This window comes from Poecilia reticulata, chromosome 1, assembly GCF_904066995.2.
Source record: "Poecilia reticulata chromosome 1, P_reticulata-male-v2, whole genome shotgun sequence".
In the NCBI taxonomy this organism is placed as follows: Eukaryota; Metazoa; Chordata; class Actinopteri; order Cyprinodontiformes; family Poeciliidae; genus Poecilia; species Poecilia reticulata.
In genome coordinates, this window is record NC_088830.1 from 33,098,238 (window position 1) to 33,116,288 (window position 18,051).

The 18,051-nt window shown below is 41.7% G+C and overlaps 1 protein-coding gene across 3 annotated transcripts in view; it reads left to right on the forward strand.

Annotated features, from left to right (window-relative positions):
- Nucleotides 1-18,051, forward strand: part of sorcs3a (sortilin related VPS10 domain containing receptor 3a) — a 225,158-nt gene that overhangs the window by 181,716 nt on the left and 25,391 nt on the right. For all 3 annotated transcript variants that reach the window (XM_008422187.3, XM_008422206.3, XM_081611734.1), the window contains exons 11-18: nucleotides 2,029-2,131; nucleotides 3,639-3,715; nucleotides 5,252-5,343; nucleotides 6,494-6,601; nucleotides 7,185-7,302; nucleotides 7,388-7,521; nucleotides 11,430-11,543; nucleotides 12,963-13,134. In XM_008422187.3, the coding sequence (XP_008420409.1) occupies nucleotides 2,029-2,131; nucleotides 3,639-3,715; nucleotides 5,252-5,343; nucleotides 6,494-6,601; nucleotides 7,185-7,302; nucleotides 7,388-7,521; nucleotides 11,430-11,543; nucleotides 12,963-13,134 (918 nt within the window). The remainder of the gene's footprint in view (nucleotides 1-2,028; nucleotides 2,132-3,638; nucleotides 3,716-5,251; nucleotides 5,344-6,493; nucleotides 6,602-7,184; nucleotides 7,303-7,387; nucleotides 7,522-11,429; nucleotides 11,544-12,962; nucleotides 13,135-18,051) is intronic.

An 18,051-nucleotide genomic window follows, 5' to 3' on the forward strand; every position in this document is an offset into this window, starting at 1 on the left:
TCTGATATATTTTATATCTATGGATGTTTCTGATTCATGCCTTCCTTTAAAGCATGTTTGAGATTCAATATGAATAATGGACTTATTGTTCTGCCTGGGCAGTCAGTCGGTCGGCCAACGTAGTTTACTAATGTCGTCTGCAGTCACGTTACCAACCTGGTTAATAACTGATCCTGCTGCATGTTCTCACCACTGAAACGGAAAAGTCCTGTTGATTTTACACCGACTGGTTGGATGAGCTTTTCCTAAACTGGGTCATCAACAGGACAATGGTCCTAAACACAGTAGCAACTCTGCAACGGAATGAATGGAATAAAGTCTGTGTTTTAGTGGCCTAGTCAAAGTCAGAGTTCAGTCAAAGATATAGAATTTCCATTTGGTTCAGAGTCCTTCAGACCTCAATATCTGCTGGATGAGAGATAGATCTACCTGTCGTTTCTCTAAGGCAGCGGCTTGCGGCAGAAGCTGCTTTCAGATTCTGGTGTTCAGGATGTTGATCTACCTCATGACCGCAGTTTGTGGCTAAAACAAAGACAGAGCGGTTAATTACGAGCGTTCAGTCCAGCTCTCTGCTCACCACAACAAACGGGAACAACATCCTCATTACAGCAGACAAAGCCCCAATCCATTCATCCATCTTCTGCTCCATCCAGCCATTACTCTTGAGCAAGACTAAGCAAGACACCAAGATCCTTGAAGCAATGACTAATCCTGACCTGACAAAGAGAAACTATTTCACCCTTTTTCCAGAGGAGAACCATGGCCTCAGACTTTCTTTCTAAAAAAGGTACCCGTCTCATGAAGATAACCGGCAGACGGCAACAAATCTTCCCTTCAGCTCAGCAGTTCTCCTTTTAGAAGACACTCGGCAGCAGCGGGGGAAACATCCGTCCCCGTCGGGCGGGCGTCTGCCTCGACCTGTTGGGGCGAGAGCCGACCGAGAGAGGCAACATTAGCAGATCAGAAAATGAGGTAGAATCGGTGCCAGAGTGACGGATCCAGATCCACTGCATGTGTTAACGTTCTGTCCTCATTAGACAGCCTCCCCACTACTGAAGCTAACAGGCCGACTGTTGGGAGGAATCATGTTTTGAGACATTAGTAGGACTGCATGCTGCTTAAGAGGTGATTTCAGGCCCGGGCTGCGTGGCTTCCAGGTTCCCTGTGACATTTTAATTACTGCCATAGATTCCTTTTGATTGCCCTGTTCAGTCCCACTGCTTTGATGTCCTTACACCAGTGACATGCTGTCTGCTGCTAAGATGAAAGCAGACATTGTTTTTCTGCACTGTGAGCATTTGTAATTGTATTCTGTTGTGTGGATGCCTCCGAGGCATGCCTTCATACTTTAATGCAAATGTATTCTCTCTTTGTATTAATGACAGATTAAAGGCAATTAGCAAAACTTGTGAAAGTGCAGTTTGTTCTCTTTGAAGACTAACAAATCTTTTTGCTGGTTTTGTTATTTTAATGCTTTTCTAGATAAAACAAAAAACAAAAAAACTTTTGCTTTTTATTTAAATAATTTGAGGTGATGTGGTAATTATGCAGTCACTGGCCTTTTTATTAGGCACACTGTGCTGGTGTCAGGTTGGACCTTCATTTGCCTTCAGAACCGCCTTCATTCTTCAATAACATCAATAAACCACAAAGATGCAAACGTTAAACTTTACTACATTTAGGTCCCTAAATGTATTTAGTTCCCTGCTTGTTTAGTTAGTTTGTTAGGAATTTATTCATTTAATTAAAACAAAAGAATCAAACACAATAGAAAAGATATACAAATCAATAAAATGAAAGGCAGCAGAAAGAAGTAAAAATCTTATAGTATCTTCCCCTTTTATCCTAAAGACACATTCAGACAATAGGGATTTATAAAAAAAAAAAAAATAAACAAAAACATCAACTGAAAAACAATTCGTATGGATTCACATTATTCTATTTCATATTTCTTCAAATTGTCATTTATTGATTCACATTGTGTTTTTTGAGCTCTGCCATTTCATGCATTTTTCCAATCTTCTCCAGCCGTCTTGTTCCCTTCATCTCCAACTGCAAGCGTCAGAGAACCCGTACGTGTCGGGAACGATCTCCACCAAGAGCTCTGCTCCGGGGATCATCGTTGCCACAGGTGGGAGTTTAACTTATTATCCTGATCATGTCTCAGTTTAATGTCCACTTTTTCTTACACTGCAGCTTCTTGACTTCTGCCACAGTCATAGTGTTCAGGGTCGTCTCCCTGACTGATGACATTTAAAGTGTAAATGAAGTGTTGTAGCATGTCGTCCAGGTATCTTCTGTGGATGGTGATGCTTTAGACTTGAATGTAGCAGTCAGTGCTGCAGCTGCAGAGGCCTCTGACTGAAGACTGTTGCTTTATGCTAGCAGGCTCATTACTGTAATGACATGATGACAGTTTAAGTTCCAGGCAGTAGAAACGACATCCCACAGTAACATGTTCTGGGTGACACCATCGGTTGTTGGGAAGCTCTGCTAATCCGGTTCATTTGCTTTTGCCGCTGCTCTTTAAATCTCTGTCTGGTCGAATGGCTATGAAGACGAACAGAGAGACGCTGGAGTCGGGGTAAACATGGTTTGAACTTTGTCCCACTCTTTCTGCTCGTTGGTCCTGCTCTGCATCCATGACGTCTCCTTTTTAGCGTTGTAGTTTAGGTATTATTTAAGATGCTAATCTCTGCACAGACGCACAGATCCAGAATCAAGCAGCAACAAAAGTCTGTACCAACAACAAATCAGAAATAACATGGCAGAAATGCTCCAGCATGCAGTTCTGCTAAATAATTTCTGGATTTAATCTTATTTTTATTGGTCTGATGTAATATTCTACATGTTTTTAAAGAGAAAATAATCATAAATAACAGAACAAATCCTTAACTGTGTGTAATAAATCTGTAAACTATGTTCCATCTGGGGAATACTCTAACAAAACCTTTTCTACTGATTTATTTAAATTAATGGGTCTGTAAGATTATCAAGGAATTGATTCATGATCACAAAGCAATTCTGTTCATTTTCTGATTTGTCTGCAAAGGCAAAAGAAAAATGACGGTAAATAGAGTTTTTTAGCAGGAGTTGCCTTTTTAAGGAGGGTGAGCACATTTATGATTTAGTGTGTTTTTCTCTTATGTGTGTAAAAATGCTGACTAATCGTTCACCTCTGCTGCCTGGACGGCTCAGTGTGCGCTGACGCGTGTGTCCGTCTCGCTGGCCGAGACTTTGCTTTGGCACGGCAGCTCACTTTACCCGCTGCGCCTTTTAAGCCATCAGCTGGTGCAGAGATTATTTTACCAACATGACAAACAGCATTCAGATCAAACACATGTCTACGCACTGAGCCCCGGCCAACACAGCGCAGCAGATCAGCACAATAAAACCAGTTTTCCCACTTCAGGCGCACCAGAAACGGCACTGGAGGCTTGAATTGTAAGCCTGCAACGCTGCCACACGGAGAGCAGGCTGCTCCGAATCCATTACGGAGGTTTAGGAGAGATCCTGGGGAGAGTTTAAGAAATATTCAGCTTTCTTGGAACATAAATCCTAAACATCACCTGGTTTGTGCAGCATTTTATCTGGGTTCCCATTGTGGTTTGATTGTCATATTCTCATTTCCACTGCAGGAAACATTGGAGCAGAGCTGTCTTATAACAACGTCGGCATGTTCGTATCATCGGATGCAGGGAACAACTGGAGACCGGTGAGAAGAGCCGTAACGTTTCCCCCAGCAGCTCACTGAGCTGGGAACCAGTGTGAAACTGTGGCCGTTTGTAACTGCAGGAACCTGTAACCAAGTTCCCCGTTGAACATTACAGCATGGATCTTAAAAAAGAAGAAAGAACTAACTAATAGGATAGATTTAATACGAAAAGCAAAACTTCCAGTAATATTATTTTTGGGTGCAGTTGTCTCATCAAACTACTTTTTACATTTTGTTCCTCAGACGTGAAAATCCTGTTCATGTGTTAATACTGGTTTTACTAAATGTTTGTTTTCTTTAAAACATAAGAATAGAAGTTAAATGTCAAAAAAAATGGCAGCACATTTTCTTACATCAAAAATTCTAGGTTGTCTTTTTCCAGAAGTTAAATATCCAGTTGCAGCTGCAAACGGGTTTTATTTGAAGGAAAGAGGCTGTTTGGCTGCAGAAGGAGCTCATCTTTACCTGCTTGGCCTGTTTTCTATTCATGATGAGCAGGAATGGTGACATTAAGTGAAAGTTATTTTCTCAACATCCTCATGAACTGTGACTAAAGTTGGTAGTTTTGGTTATTTATCAAATAATTAAAAAGTATCCTGCTTGGTTCTTTTTAATAGCATCAAAGTAAATCCTGGTCTGATTCACATTGGAAACACGTTGAAGATTTATATGAAATGTTTCCATTTTTTAATTATTTAAATCCGTCTGCCTAATGTGTTTAAATCAACACTGAAGACTGGGCTGGTATATCATTTTATATCTTGTAACACTTAAAATAGATGTTTTTTTTACTTAACCAGTAAAGTCAGTTTTTTATTGCAACTGTTTTTTTATTTATTTATTTTTAAATTTAGCAGCTTTTTGACTTTGGTCAAAATAAACAACATGTTTTTGGAGCCACACAAGTAAAATTACTCCTCCTAACAAAACAGTTAGTTTTGTAATTAGTTTAGATTTTCTAACTGAAGAACAATTTAACTTCTATATTTATGCTTAGAACATTTTCCTCAGTGGGACATAAAAAAAATAAACTTGCAACATTCTGACAAAAAAATAGTTTTTTAAATAAATATGCCTTACATTATCAGTCCCATCATTTGTGGAAATGTTAAGAGTTTGTTCTATTAAAGCACTTGGTAAAAAGGTCTAATGTAACGTTTTTTAAATGATCTTTGTATTTTAAAAACTGTTCAACGTTTTGGGATTTTTGGCTGCAGTTATTAACCCAAACTCCTGTTTTCTGACTATGGATCCATAAAATGTTTACAGGGATGATCAGTGCAAACTGTTCAGGCTGTCAATTCTTCTACAAATGTGATTTTTTATTTATTTTTTCTATTTTTAACAAATGTGCGAAACATTAAAAAAATCCTTGTTGTGTTTGTGTGTAAAGTTTTGAGGAAAGAGATTAATTTCCTTAAATTTAATTCTGTCTGGAACATGCGGAACAAAATGTGGTGAGAACACCTTCTTGGTGTAAATAAGTAAAACATATGATGTTTTTACCTTTTTATTTCTCCCTGTTTGTCTTTGCAGATTTTTGAAGAAGAGCACAATATCTGGTTCCTGGACGCAGGAGGCGCCCTCGTTGCGGTGAAGCAGCCGTCTGTGCCAACTAAACATCTCTGGTAACAAACTTTGTTGCACAAGGTTCCTTTCTTAAATTGCTTTCCTGCTGTTAATGGTCATCCCAGTTTTAAATCAAGCTTTTTATACTCCAAAGAAAGAGCATGCATGTTGCACTTGATTCATCTACGGTTGCACTTTGTGCAGTCAGATTCATAGGGTTGCAGCCAATCTAACTTGAACGATGTGAATTTTTTCCCCCCAAGCCAATTATCATTAGGAGTCGTAAGTCTGACCCCTCTTAGGGTTTTCATTAACACGTTGCCTTCCTCTTGCCAAATCGAAAACGTACGCCGTGCCTCAGTGCAGGCTAATCCAAGTGAGACCAGATCCGTTCTCCACTTGCTTTTGCACCAATTTTGAAATTAGTTTTAGAACCAGTGAAGTGTGGCCAGCTGGGTTTTTGTCTCCCTCCCAATTTAAGTGGGATGATGCAGGGAAAAAACCTGAGTGTTATGAAAAGGCCCGTGTTTCCATGGAGTGGTATGTCTTTCACAGCCAGTGTGCAGTTTAACACTTCCTCTGGCAACAGGTGCACATCAGTGCTTTGCTGTTGTCACTGCTTTTAGCCAAGTGACAGCAGGAGGCTTTCTGAGGCAACATGGGGGGATTTTCTGTTTTTTTTCACTCCATGTCACACTCAGGTACTTCCAGTTGTTCTCACCTCAGCACCGATGTTGATAAGCTGTCAGAATCAATAAAGCCCAGGAGCCCATGATGAAAGTTGTCCAATTTTTTCGCTGTCTCATTCTCCCCATGCACTCTTGTGCTCAGACATGAAACACTTCTATTCCGGTTTTGTTTTCTCACCTCGGTGTCAACTTTTTACCCGGGACAAGACATGGTTTCATTTTCCTTTTTGACACCCCAAACTTTCTCTCTCTTCATGTTCTCTGAAGACGTTTTCTGCTTCTTTGCTTTGATACTCGGACTGACGTTCTCCTAAATATCCCTTTAATGTTCAGCCGTTTGATATTTACCCAAAGCTACAGTAGCTAATTGCAGCGAGGCTCTGAGACGGCTCTGTTGAGACAAGCCAGTCATTCTGATCCGCACCTAAACCCTCCCCTATGACCAGAATTAAATAGGGAGCGTCTGTTTTCCGCGCCGCCGCTGATGCCAGGTTTGTGACGGGAATGCGGTCTGACACAGGGTCAGCTTTGATGAAGGGAGGCAGTGGACCCAGCACAGCTTCTCCTCGGCGCTGCTGTTTGTGGACGGAGTGTTGGTGGAGGCCGGCGCAGACAACCAGATCATGACGTGAGTCCAACAACACTCAAATCATCCAAACGTATTTTAAAACACGTTATTGTTTTGTTCTAGGGTATTTTATGGACCGTTTAGATGTTGTGTTTGGCGGTCATCAAAAAGTATTAAAAAGGAAAACGATTTTTCTGGAAGTAGAAAAGGTCACAAGGTCAGGAATCGAACCCTGGACTGCTGCATTGAGAGCTTTTATTTTTCATTGATATTTTTGTATTTCATATTTTATTTGATCTTGTTGAATCATTTGTTTGGGGGATTTTGACCAGGTTTCTGTCACTGCTCTTAGTAAAGTTTTTAAAAGTGGAGCCTAGAAAGACTGTAGCTAAAGAATCACTGCAGGTTCCAGATGATGAGCTGAAGGCTCTGGTCTGTTGCTCTGAGTGTAGAAGTACATAGAAGTACACTGTCAGTCCTGGAATGTACCAGTTCCAGAAAATGCTTCGTATGTTCAGCGTCCACCAAACTGGCTGCAGCCTGCTGTTCTGTCCTGTTTAAATTCACGGATCACTTACAGAAAATGTCCTGCTGATTTGGTTTGTTGCTTTAACATTGAAGTCCATCCATTTTGCTTTTGCAGCTTCTTTGGACACTTCAGCCACCGCTCTGAGTGGCAGCTCATCAAGATAGACTACAAGTCCATCTTCAGCAGGAAGTGCACCGAGGAAGACTACCAAACCTGGCACCTGCACAACAAGGTGAAGCTCAGACTGACCAGCCTGCAGGCCTTGATGTGTTGAAATGTTTGAAACGTTTCACTGAAGCTCTGTTGTGCCAACGCAGGGCGAGCCGTGTGTAATGGGTCAGAAGCAGATTTACATGAAGCGCCGGCCTGGAAACTACTGCATGCTGGGAAGGGACTACTCCAGAATCCTCTCAGCTGAATCCTGTATTTGCCGAGCTCATGATTTTGAATGGTAAGGAGACGCACGCCTTTATTCAGTGGCTCCTTTCCTCATAACCGTGGAGGAGGATTATGTTGCTCTCCATTGTCTGCTGAGAGGAGCTTCATTAACAGCGTATTTGTTCCCCAACGCCGCCACACATGTAGAAGTTTCAAACAGGCATTTTTCTTTTTCTTATTAATCCTTTCAGGAATTTTCCTCTGCTAATACTTGAATTATTCTCAGTGGCTGCTGTCAGATGTGATTGAAGCTCAGCAGGTCATTCATTGGGATACTGTGCTCAGTAAAAACATGAAAACATATCTGTCCTATTAAAAAGCAGCTACCCTTCTGTACCAATTTATTATTTTTCAAGTACATCTGTGCAACAACCATTAAATTCCCTCTTCAGTCCACTCAGATATGCTCTTTAGGGCTGATCTGTGAGTCCTGCAGGCTAACAAGCAGCAGCAGTAAACAGGCAAATAAATTGTGCAGATTGGAAAAAATGGTTGATTTGACCTGCAGTCGGACTTTCTGTGTTCTTCTGCACGCACTCGTCTCCTAATGATTTTTTAATACCTGCCTGTATGAGTGAACCCAGCAAGCGGATACAGGTTTTGTTAGGAGAAAGTTACCGTAATTGATGTTTGCTCTAGTGGAAAATACAGTGACAGCAGCACAGGCAGAATGACAACCGGAGCCGCGTACAGCCAGTCTGAAGAACGGAAACTGTAAAATGAAAAAAGCAGAGGAAGCAACCTAAAGCAGAGAGAACACTGGCAGTTCTTACTTTTTAATTTAGGCTTTTATTTGACATCCGTTCAAACTTCTGATTACTTTTATAAACATCTGATAAAGCCAATAAAAAAGCTCATGTACGTCGGTTAAAACATCACGTTTCTATAATAAAGACATTATTTCAGTCTTTAATGTAGCTCATTTCAAATATTGTTCAGCTTACAAACTGTTCACACATAAATAAATATTGTTCTGGTATTTTTGCTGCAGGTCAGTTATAGAGAATCTGATCCATCGTAAATAACATCCATCTGACCTAACAGGAGTTTCCTGACGTCTTCCAGTTCACATCCTGCAACCTAAGTTATTGTTTACAGGAAAACTAGAATTAATTATTTCATATACTCAGAAATATACATGGATTTTAGATTTTCATGTCCGTTTGCTGCCCCCGACTTCCATGACTACCGGGGATCCACTGGGTTCCCATGGCTACTGGGGATCCACTGGGTTCCCATGGCTACTGGGGATCCACTGGGTTCCCATGACTACTGGGGATCCACTGGGTTCCCATGACTACTGGGGATCCACTGGGTTTCCATGACTACTGGGGATCCACTGGGTTTCCATGGCTACTGGGTTTCCCTCTTTGCATCAGGTTGTGCCGATTTATCCACTTTTTCTCCTGAAAAGCTATTTCTATTTCTAAACGTGCCAAGCATTTAATCCATCCTTGGTGACTTTCAGGTATGTGCACCACTGCTCTACTGTGAATCCCAGAATCTACATTTTTACAATAATTTGCTTAAAAAACAAATATTTTGTGAGCACTTACTCGGTTGTGATGTAGTTTTATCTGACCATCATCATGTGACTCTTCTTTCTAGCAATATTACTGCATGGATGTTTGTCTTTGGTTCAGTTTACTGTGCTTCTGAACTTCTAGTACACAGCCAGTACACGTCCAGTACACAGCCAGTACACAGCCAGTACACGTCCAGTACACGTCCAGTACACAGCCAGTACACAGCCAGTACACGTCCAGTACACGTCCAGTACACAGCCAGTACACAGCCAGTACACAGCCAGTACACAGCCAGTACACAGCCAGTACACATCCAGTACACATCCAGTACACATCCAGTACACATTCAGTACACATCCAGTACACGTCCAGTACACGTCCAGTACACAGCCAGTACACAGCCAGTACACATCCAGTACACATTCAGTACACATCCAGTACACGTCCAGTACACGTCCGGTACACAGCCGGTACACATCCGGTACACAGTCAGTACACATCCAGTACACAGCCAGTACACAGCCAGTACACATCCAGTACACGTCCAGTACACATTCAGTACACGTCCAGTACACATCCAGTACACATCCAGTACACATCCAGTACACATTCAGTACACATTCAGTACACATTCAGTACACATTCAGTACACGTCCAGTACACATCTAATCTGACAGATTTTGAGAATTTTAGGGGGCAGTTATAGTCAAGTGATGAAACAAGGTGTTAATAGACGCCTGTGAAATAAAACTCGACACTGAAGCTGCATTGTTTGTGATATGTTGTTGTTGTTGTTGTTGTTGTTGTTGTTTTCTCCCAGACTTGTTTGTTCTCAGACTTCCTGTTTCCTTGCGGTGGTTCTCCGCTGAGCGCTCATCCAGTCTGTCCTTGTAGCATCTGTTAGCAGCCTGTTGTGTTTAGGATTCTGCTCAGACTGTGTGGGCGTGAGAATAGTTTCAATTTGTATGCAAATCCAAACCGGGTGAATTTTTTATCTTGTAATGACAGGGAGCAGAAAAAAAGCGGTCCAAGCAGTCAGCAGTTATCTAACTCGTGTTTGTAGAAGAGCACCAAGCGAGTGCTAATTGGTTCATATTTAACACGTTTAAAGTTGCTTTCTTTTCTCAACTCTGGTTTCCTGGTACTCACTTCTCACAGAGGATTTTTCTGCACATGCCTAAAACATCTAACTAATGTCTCTCATCCGTTAACTGGGTGTAAAACTCGAGGAATCAGGTTTTTACATCTTCTGCTGTTTTCAGCCATATTAACCTAATTTGCGATAAGTTTACAGGTTTCTGGTTTAACTTTTTTAGCTCCTAACTTCCAGCAGAGAAGGTGGTAAAAACTCAACCTGCACTTAGATTTAAGGATGAGAAATTTGGCTGTGGAAAAAAAACAAACTTTAAATCTTTTGTTCTAAATATTAAATTAGGTATGAAAATGAAAAGTAATGCATGTGTTTAATTTGAGTGATTTAATTTTGTTCTGTATGCTTATCAATATTTTTACAAAACATTAACATCATAAATCACAGGTAGAAAAGCCAGAGTTGTAATAAATGATATAAAGCTGGTGGAGCAACAGGCTGATGTCATCAAACTGCTTTCATAATAACTCAGGTCAACAAATACGTTGTTGAGCAAATGGTTTAAATTTAAGTTGCTTCTTTATCTTCTTCATTGGAAATGCTTTCTGCAGGGCTTTTAATATTTTATCTGAAGAAGACAAATTGGAGCCAAACAAGGGAAAATACCAAACTCTGGAAAATTGGTTGACGTTTCTTTATCTAAAACAGCTCAGACTTTAAGTCTTCCTCTTAAAGTTTGAAAGGTTTTTTTCTGTCATTGTTCAAATCGAATAGAATAACGAACAACGTCACAACCCCGACACTTTCACCCCAACTGTCTCTAGAATCAATGCATTCAAATCTAGAGCAAATCAAGTAGGCTACTGACAGCTCATACTTACTCTAAACAACTCCAGATAAAAACTGAACAGTGCCTTTATGTAAAAGGTTCTGCCTCCCCTGACCGGTTCGCACTGCTGCAATCCTAGAATTAAAGTGGACTGGTCAGCTGCTGTCTTGTTGGTTCTGTTTGTTTTGGCTCAGTAATCACCTGATAAATCAACGTCAGGACCTCGATGAGAACGGACACTCGCCCACCTGGCTTGGCTGCATGTAAATCACAGGCTGAATGGAATCTGTGAGGATTAAAAGTCATTATTTCCAGTAACCTCTCTTCCTGCAGGCTGGGTGTCCTGGCTTGCTGGACTCCACGCCTCAGTCAGGTGTTTCAGTTCAGAAGCTTTAATCAATATGTAATAATGATGCGGATGGTGACAGAAAGTGTCCGTTCATCAGGCGTTGTGGATGTTTTCTCTCGTCTGACAGCGATTATGGATACGAGCGGCGGAACGACGGGAACTGCCGGCCGGCCTTCTGGTTCAATCCGTCCTCTGTGTCCAGAAGCTGCAGCCAGGGTCAGAACTACTTCAACAGCACAGGGTAGGACCTGATTCATGGCACCTGTCTGCACATACTGAGTCCACAAGCCGACGGCTTTTCTAGGCTTCCTGTGGCAGGAAGTGGAAGCTCACAATCTGTTTCCAACTCACTCACACTCCTGCAAATGGTTCTTTAGAAACGTAGGCTCATTACGGAGGACAAATCAAACACATTTTCTGTTTTTGTTTTCTCTCTTTGAGGCCCTGATGGCAGATCTTTAGATTTCTTTGTTTACCTCATCTTGTCAATCAACTCTGAATCCCATTCCTCCAGTGAACCAATCAGCTGCCAATCACAGTTTCCTCTAAAAGGAGAATTAGTGAAGACATCATCTCTACCTTTTGACTGCTGTAAACATTACAAACTCCACATAGACACACTAATAATGGAGAAACCAGCACAGCAAGGATGAAAGTTCATTTCAATTTCATCTGAGGTTTAATCACAGAAACAGGTAGAGATGCTGCTTTTTCAGCTTTTAGTTTTTTACTGAAGGACAGTGGATGATTAATACAGCAGGGATGTAAACTGAAGAAGCTGTTGGGAATATGATGATCCGACAGAGAAGAAACCATTAAAACTATTTTGGGAAAACCGTCACTGGAGAAAAGGTGCATCACAGCAGAGAATTAAATCCATGTTCTAAACAATAATTTGGGAAAGATAATATTGTTATCAAGGTATCTTTTCACAAACAAAAAGCTTTGCATGTGTTCACGCTGTACATTTGATAACTTAGAATAGAATAGAAGTACTTTATTCATCCCAACCGGGAAATTACTGTGCAGTTGCAGCATACACATACACACAGATCAAATTACAAAATAAAAAATGTTTTGTAATAATGATTGAAAAACAGATTCAATCTTTCCATATTTTTTAGATGCAACAACATTTAATTTTCCTTTGGGGCCAATAAAGTATTTTTTATTAACTTTCAATCATCCATTTGTGTAAATAATTTGATATAATGTTTCAGTTTTTGGGAAACGCGCCTCGTAGCAGTGCCTCCAGCAGGGCGGCGCTGTGGATCTGGCTCCAGCAGCTGTGATCATTTCCCTCATTGCGATGCGCCGGGTCTCTGTTCTTCCTCTGAAGTGTGTCCTGCGTGTTTCCGAGGCTCCTCAGGGAACGGACACCTTCCCAAGCTTAATCACAGCAGCAGTGGTTTATTCTCTGCCGCACTGATTAAACTTCCTGCCGTGTCACAGCCTCTCACACAGCTTGTCCTGTCAGTTGTCATCTAGTCCCGAACGCTGTTAACACAAAACAGCCACACTGTGCTGACTTCAACCTTTTTCTGTACACCACGGCTCACGCAGCAGGAAATGAGTTTAAAACTACAAAACACATAAATGTGAAGATGAAAGCTGATCACCGCTGTCTGAAATGAAGACTTTCTCTGTTTTTTTTCCTAAGGTACCGTAAAGTGGTGCTGAACAACTGCACCAAGGGCGTGAAGGAGATGTACACGGCCAGGAAGCAGCAGTGCCCCAACAGGCCCCCAAAAGGACTCAGCCTGGCCACCAAAGACGGGAAAGTCACCGCCAACATGGGCAGCAACGTCACCTTCGTGGTGCACCTGGACGAGGTGAGAGGTCCAGCAGCAGGACGCCGTACCAGACCGCGTCCAGCTCCGACCTGGAGATTTCTAGGAAGGATTTATTGTTTCTAAAAGCAGCAGTTCGGCCACCAGAGGTCAGGGAACAGCAGATCCTGAAGTGCAGATCGTTTACAATGTGCTAAAGATGACATGACTTAAACTTTATTACACTTTTTTCCTCTAATTTGTAAATGTTAAGTTTATTTTATGATTAAATAAGCGTTTTTCATCGCCAATCAATCAATTTATTTGAAGATTTTTTTATTTTTATTTTATGATGTCAGCAGCAGGTATAGAAAATCCAAATCAGATTTATTGTCCATCAAATTGTCTTCAGTTTTGCTGTACCTGTTACCAGGTAGTGACAACAATATCTGTAAAATAATGTTAAGGTTTAGTGGAAGGACAATACCTGGAATGGCCAACAGTTTGAAATAAAGCAACGTAAGCTGAACTTTTTGACCTTACTGATGCAGACGAGGCTGCAGAGCTTCAGATGTTCTGATCTGCTGGATGAGTCGGTTAAATCAACGTTAACTGGTGAAGAGCCCTAATTTCACTGTTTTTATTTTTATCCTGTCCTTGTTTTAGTTATAGGTGCAATTATGGGTAAAATATTCTGCATTTTTCCCTTTTCACATAGAACTAGAAGAAGTTTCCCCCCCAAAAAACAAGAGATTCTTATTTGAAAACTACATTTTGTATTTTTTTGACTTGTATTTGGTTTTGGTGAAACCTTCCAGCAGAGGCTGAGACAGAGGTGTGTGATGGAGTCATGCATGCATCGTTCTGTTGGTAGAACCCGGAGGCGCTCGTTCTGGAGCTCCAGCAATGTCTGCTGATTTGCTGGAAAGTTGCTGCTCTCTGCCATGAGCTCGGTCCGTTCCCTGCACATCGCCCACACCAGGCAGCAGCTCTGAGCCACGAGCAGAAATAAAAGACCCACCAGAGACCCTGTTAGCGAGTGAGAGGTGCTGCGCTCAGTCGGGCTGCCTGGTCACCAGGAAACTGTTTCCACGCCTCTCACTCGCAGCGCACTCAGCTGGTCTGAGCTGCAGGATTTGGGAGTGTTTTCTGCCACCGTTCTCCTGGGAGCAGGTTCAGGTTCTGGTTCTGTATCAGCAGGACGAGTTCAGAGCGGATGCTGGTTGTCCTTCACTAACAGAGACCTCTGGGAGGTGAACGGGGGAGGGCCGGCAGATGGAGCTTTGTGGCTCCAGACTTGTTTGAGAAAATTCTCTTGATGAATTCAAAGTTTTAATTTATATTCATGAACCTGGAGACGGCTGTATTTCTTGGGGAAAGAAAATGGCACTAAATATTTCATGGAAATAAGACTCTTCAGTTCATTTAAAAATAGAATTAGGAAAAAAAACTGAAACATATTTGGGGATTCAATAAGATCTGCACGTCTTCTGCTTTTTGTTTTGTTCCGAACCCTTTTATGCAACACAATATTTACATGCACAGATGGATTCAGATGGATTCAGTTTTTAGAAAGCAGTTGGCAGAGACGAGATGAGCTCATGTCTGAATCTCAGTCGACTGAAACTCAAACAGTTCCTCCCTCACTCTGCATCCAACACAGAAGGATGGAGAGGCTCACTCTTTGTCTCCTCACCGTTTAAATGTTTATGGCTCATCTTAGAGCACAGTTAATTCCTCTATGAGAGCCTTATCGAGAAAAACCTCGCAACCAGCCCGTTAAACGGGACTCTGGGGAACTCTTCTATTCTTTTTTTAATCCAAATCAGTCATTTTGTGTTTGAATGAAAGATAAATAGGGGAATTTAATTTTGGATTCATATAAATAACAAAATGTTAATAGTTGAGGAAAGAAATCCAAGGACTGAGTTCAGTCAAGATGCTTTATTTCTCCTGAGATCTGATGCCATCTGACCAAATCCAACCAGCTGCTCCCGGGAATGTCGTCCAGTTTCCTGGGTCGCTCACGTCATTCCCGGGATTTACTGTTGAACCAGATAATAACAAACATGACATCTCAACCTTTAGACTAAACCTAAACTGTTTCTGATCAGCAATAATCACCAAAAATATTATATTTGCTTTATAACAGAAAAGAGCCAGGGACCCGACCACGTCCAAACCCTGGTCTGATAAATAAAACAAACATTTTGCTTCATATCCTCCCAACATCTGGGTCACACAGCAACATTTTAAAGTTGTGAGACAGTTTTCAAAACCTGAGAGACCACATGCAGCGATCCAACATGCTGGATGTCAGATCAGAGCGGACCAGATCACACAGCAGGAATATTTCTTACGATTATCTGAAGAGCCATCCAGATAATCGGGGCGTCTTTAAAGTTGTTGGAATGACAAAAATCTGCGTTCAAATCTTTCTGTGCAAACCAGGAATCATTGGTAGCAACCAGATGATCCTCGTTAGGGTGACTCAGGATGTCCTGCTGAATGGAGCTGGACTTCAGGGGGACAGAACGACCAGATCAGACTAGAAATGATAAATTCATTGGTTAAAATGATGCACAGTGTAGTAAAACAAATCGTAAGCCAGTCTCTTTAAAACGCAGCTTGTGTTGAATGTTTGCAAACCAGATCTTGACTGCTAAACACACAGCAACTTTAGTTGCTCCCAGTGATTCGTCTTTAAAACAGCAGGTAGGAGAGATGATATCAGATTGTGACATTCATTTAGCTTTGACTGGATAAACATTTCTTTTGGTTCAAAGCTGCAGTGAATCAGATTTGGCTTCTTTTCTGTTGGCAAATCGGAAACATCCGGAGCTTTGCCAGCTTTCTGCTTAAGTTGGAGTGCAGACAGCATGATCTGTTGTTTCTCTGTTTGAGAGACTGCATTCTCCTGATAACTGCATTTTTTAAGTCAGCTAGTATTTCTTTACCTTAACTGTACAGCTGGTGCAGCTGGTAGCGACGTTGCCTTACAGAAAAAGGTCCTGGGTTCAAATCCTGGCCTGGGCTCTTTTAGCATGCAGCTTGAATTTTCTCCCTCCAGAAACTCTTGACTTTCTCTAAGAGTCCAAAAGCTTTTCTGTTAGATCAATTTCTCTCCATGTATGGGGCATGGTTGCAACGGCCTAGTCAAAGTCATGACCTCAGTTTGATTGAAAAAGTGTGGTGGAGCCGTTTGCGAGTTGTGCAGAATCAAACGTCTGACAGCATTAAGGAACTGAAACAGCTTGATGCTTCACCCACTGCTGCATGTTTCTGCCACCTCAGTGTCGTCCTGGTGTTGGTTTATTTTTTAGCTTGGCCACATTTGGGAGAAAATGTTCTACAGTTGTTTTTTACATGTTTTTCATTTAGTGAAGTGAGATTTTGCCTCAGTGGGAAACCAGGAGGATTTTTTTTCCACAGACAAACTGTGATTGAACATGACAGCCACACCAGGCGACTGAAGGTTCCCAGCTAAAATATTAACCACCGAGTTCATTTTCAGGATCTGTGAAATCACAGCTTAGGATGACTCACCCTGACTTACTTTACCAGAAGGATATTTATTTTTTTATTACAGATACTTGTTTAATTTTTATTTGCGTTATTGAACCATCAGTTGAACCACTGAGTCTCATGATGTTGCACCACATTCAGGCTGTCAGGCCCGACTGGAACCGGGTTTCTGCTGCTGGAGCTGATCGGTACCACCGTACTGAGTCACAGCAGAAACTTTAGTTTGAGAAGCGAAATGAGCATCTGTACACGACCACAATCTACCTTATTTTTCATTTTTTAAAAAAGAAAGTCTGGACCACCGTCTTAAGATTGTTATTTTATATTTCTAAGATATATTTATTTGTGCTTTGTTTATTCCTGTGAGCATTTGATGCTGAAATCAAATCCCTTGTTAAAACTCATGTAGATTATTTGAGATGAGCTGAAGGATGTTTGTTGGTTTGAACCCAGTAAAGTTTTCTTTAACCTCTTGTTTGAAAACGACGAGTTGTGGCTCCACCGTCTGTTCATAGCCTCTCCCAGCTCTGTGGTGTGGAGGAACCACATGAACCTGTCCAGCATTTAATGATAGAAAATGAGAATATTTTTTTTTTAAATAGCTGCATACATTTTTCTGTGTCTTGGCTAACGGCCGGCTTATTTTTGCAGTGACCTTTGCTGCAGAAATTCGTGTTATCAGGTCTGCCTGCAGCAGATATAAGCAGAACATTTGTTCTTTTGTTGTCACACATCACACTGACACCGTAGGTGCAGGTCTAACACCTTAACAAATGCTGGCCTCGTGTTTCCAAATCCCTGTCAGTGCCCACAGCGCTGTTGTCACCGGGAACCGGCGGCCATGTTCCAGCCTCAAGGCTGCACGCCGCCGTGTGTTTGGATCCACGCAGCCCTTGGAGACTCATGGACACAAAGAGTGACATTTTAGGGAGCCGGGTCAGCGTCACTTAGATGCAGATGAGTGAATCCCAGGACGGCTCATATAGGCGGTAAACACAGGATGCTCCACAGATGCTGAACAGAGCTGACTGGCATCGGTGCCACCGACCCAGAGTCTTGTTTGGGTGCCAGCTCATTACGGTTCCCAACAATACAGAGTGTCAAACCCAGGAAGCTGAGCTGCTTCCTGTTCTGTTCATCCACTTATTAAAAGTATCAGTTTCCAGGCAGAGACGGGAACGATTCCTGAAAACCTGCATTTTCACTCTGTGGTCTGGATAAAAAGAGACAAAACCAGTAAAAACAAGAGAAGAGGTTTTGTTCTGTGTTCTCTGGTGGATCTGCTCTTCTAATCGATCCCACAGCGAGAAGGTGGAGCCCTGACAGTGTGAGAGGTCAACCAGCTGCTGAGGTTCGTCCAGCTTTACGATCCTCAGGCAGCAGCAGGTGTGATTATCAGAACAATCTGATAATTATCTGTGATTATCAGAACAATATGATAATCACAGATAATCG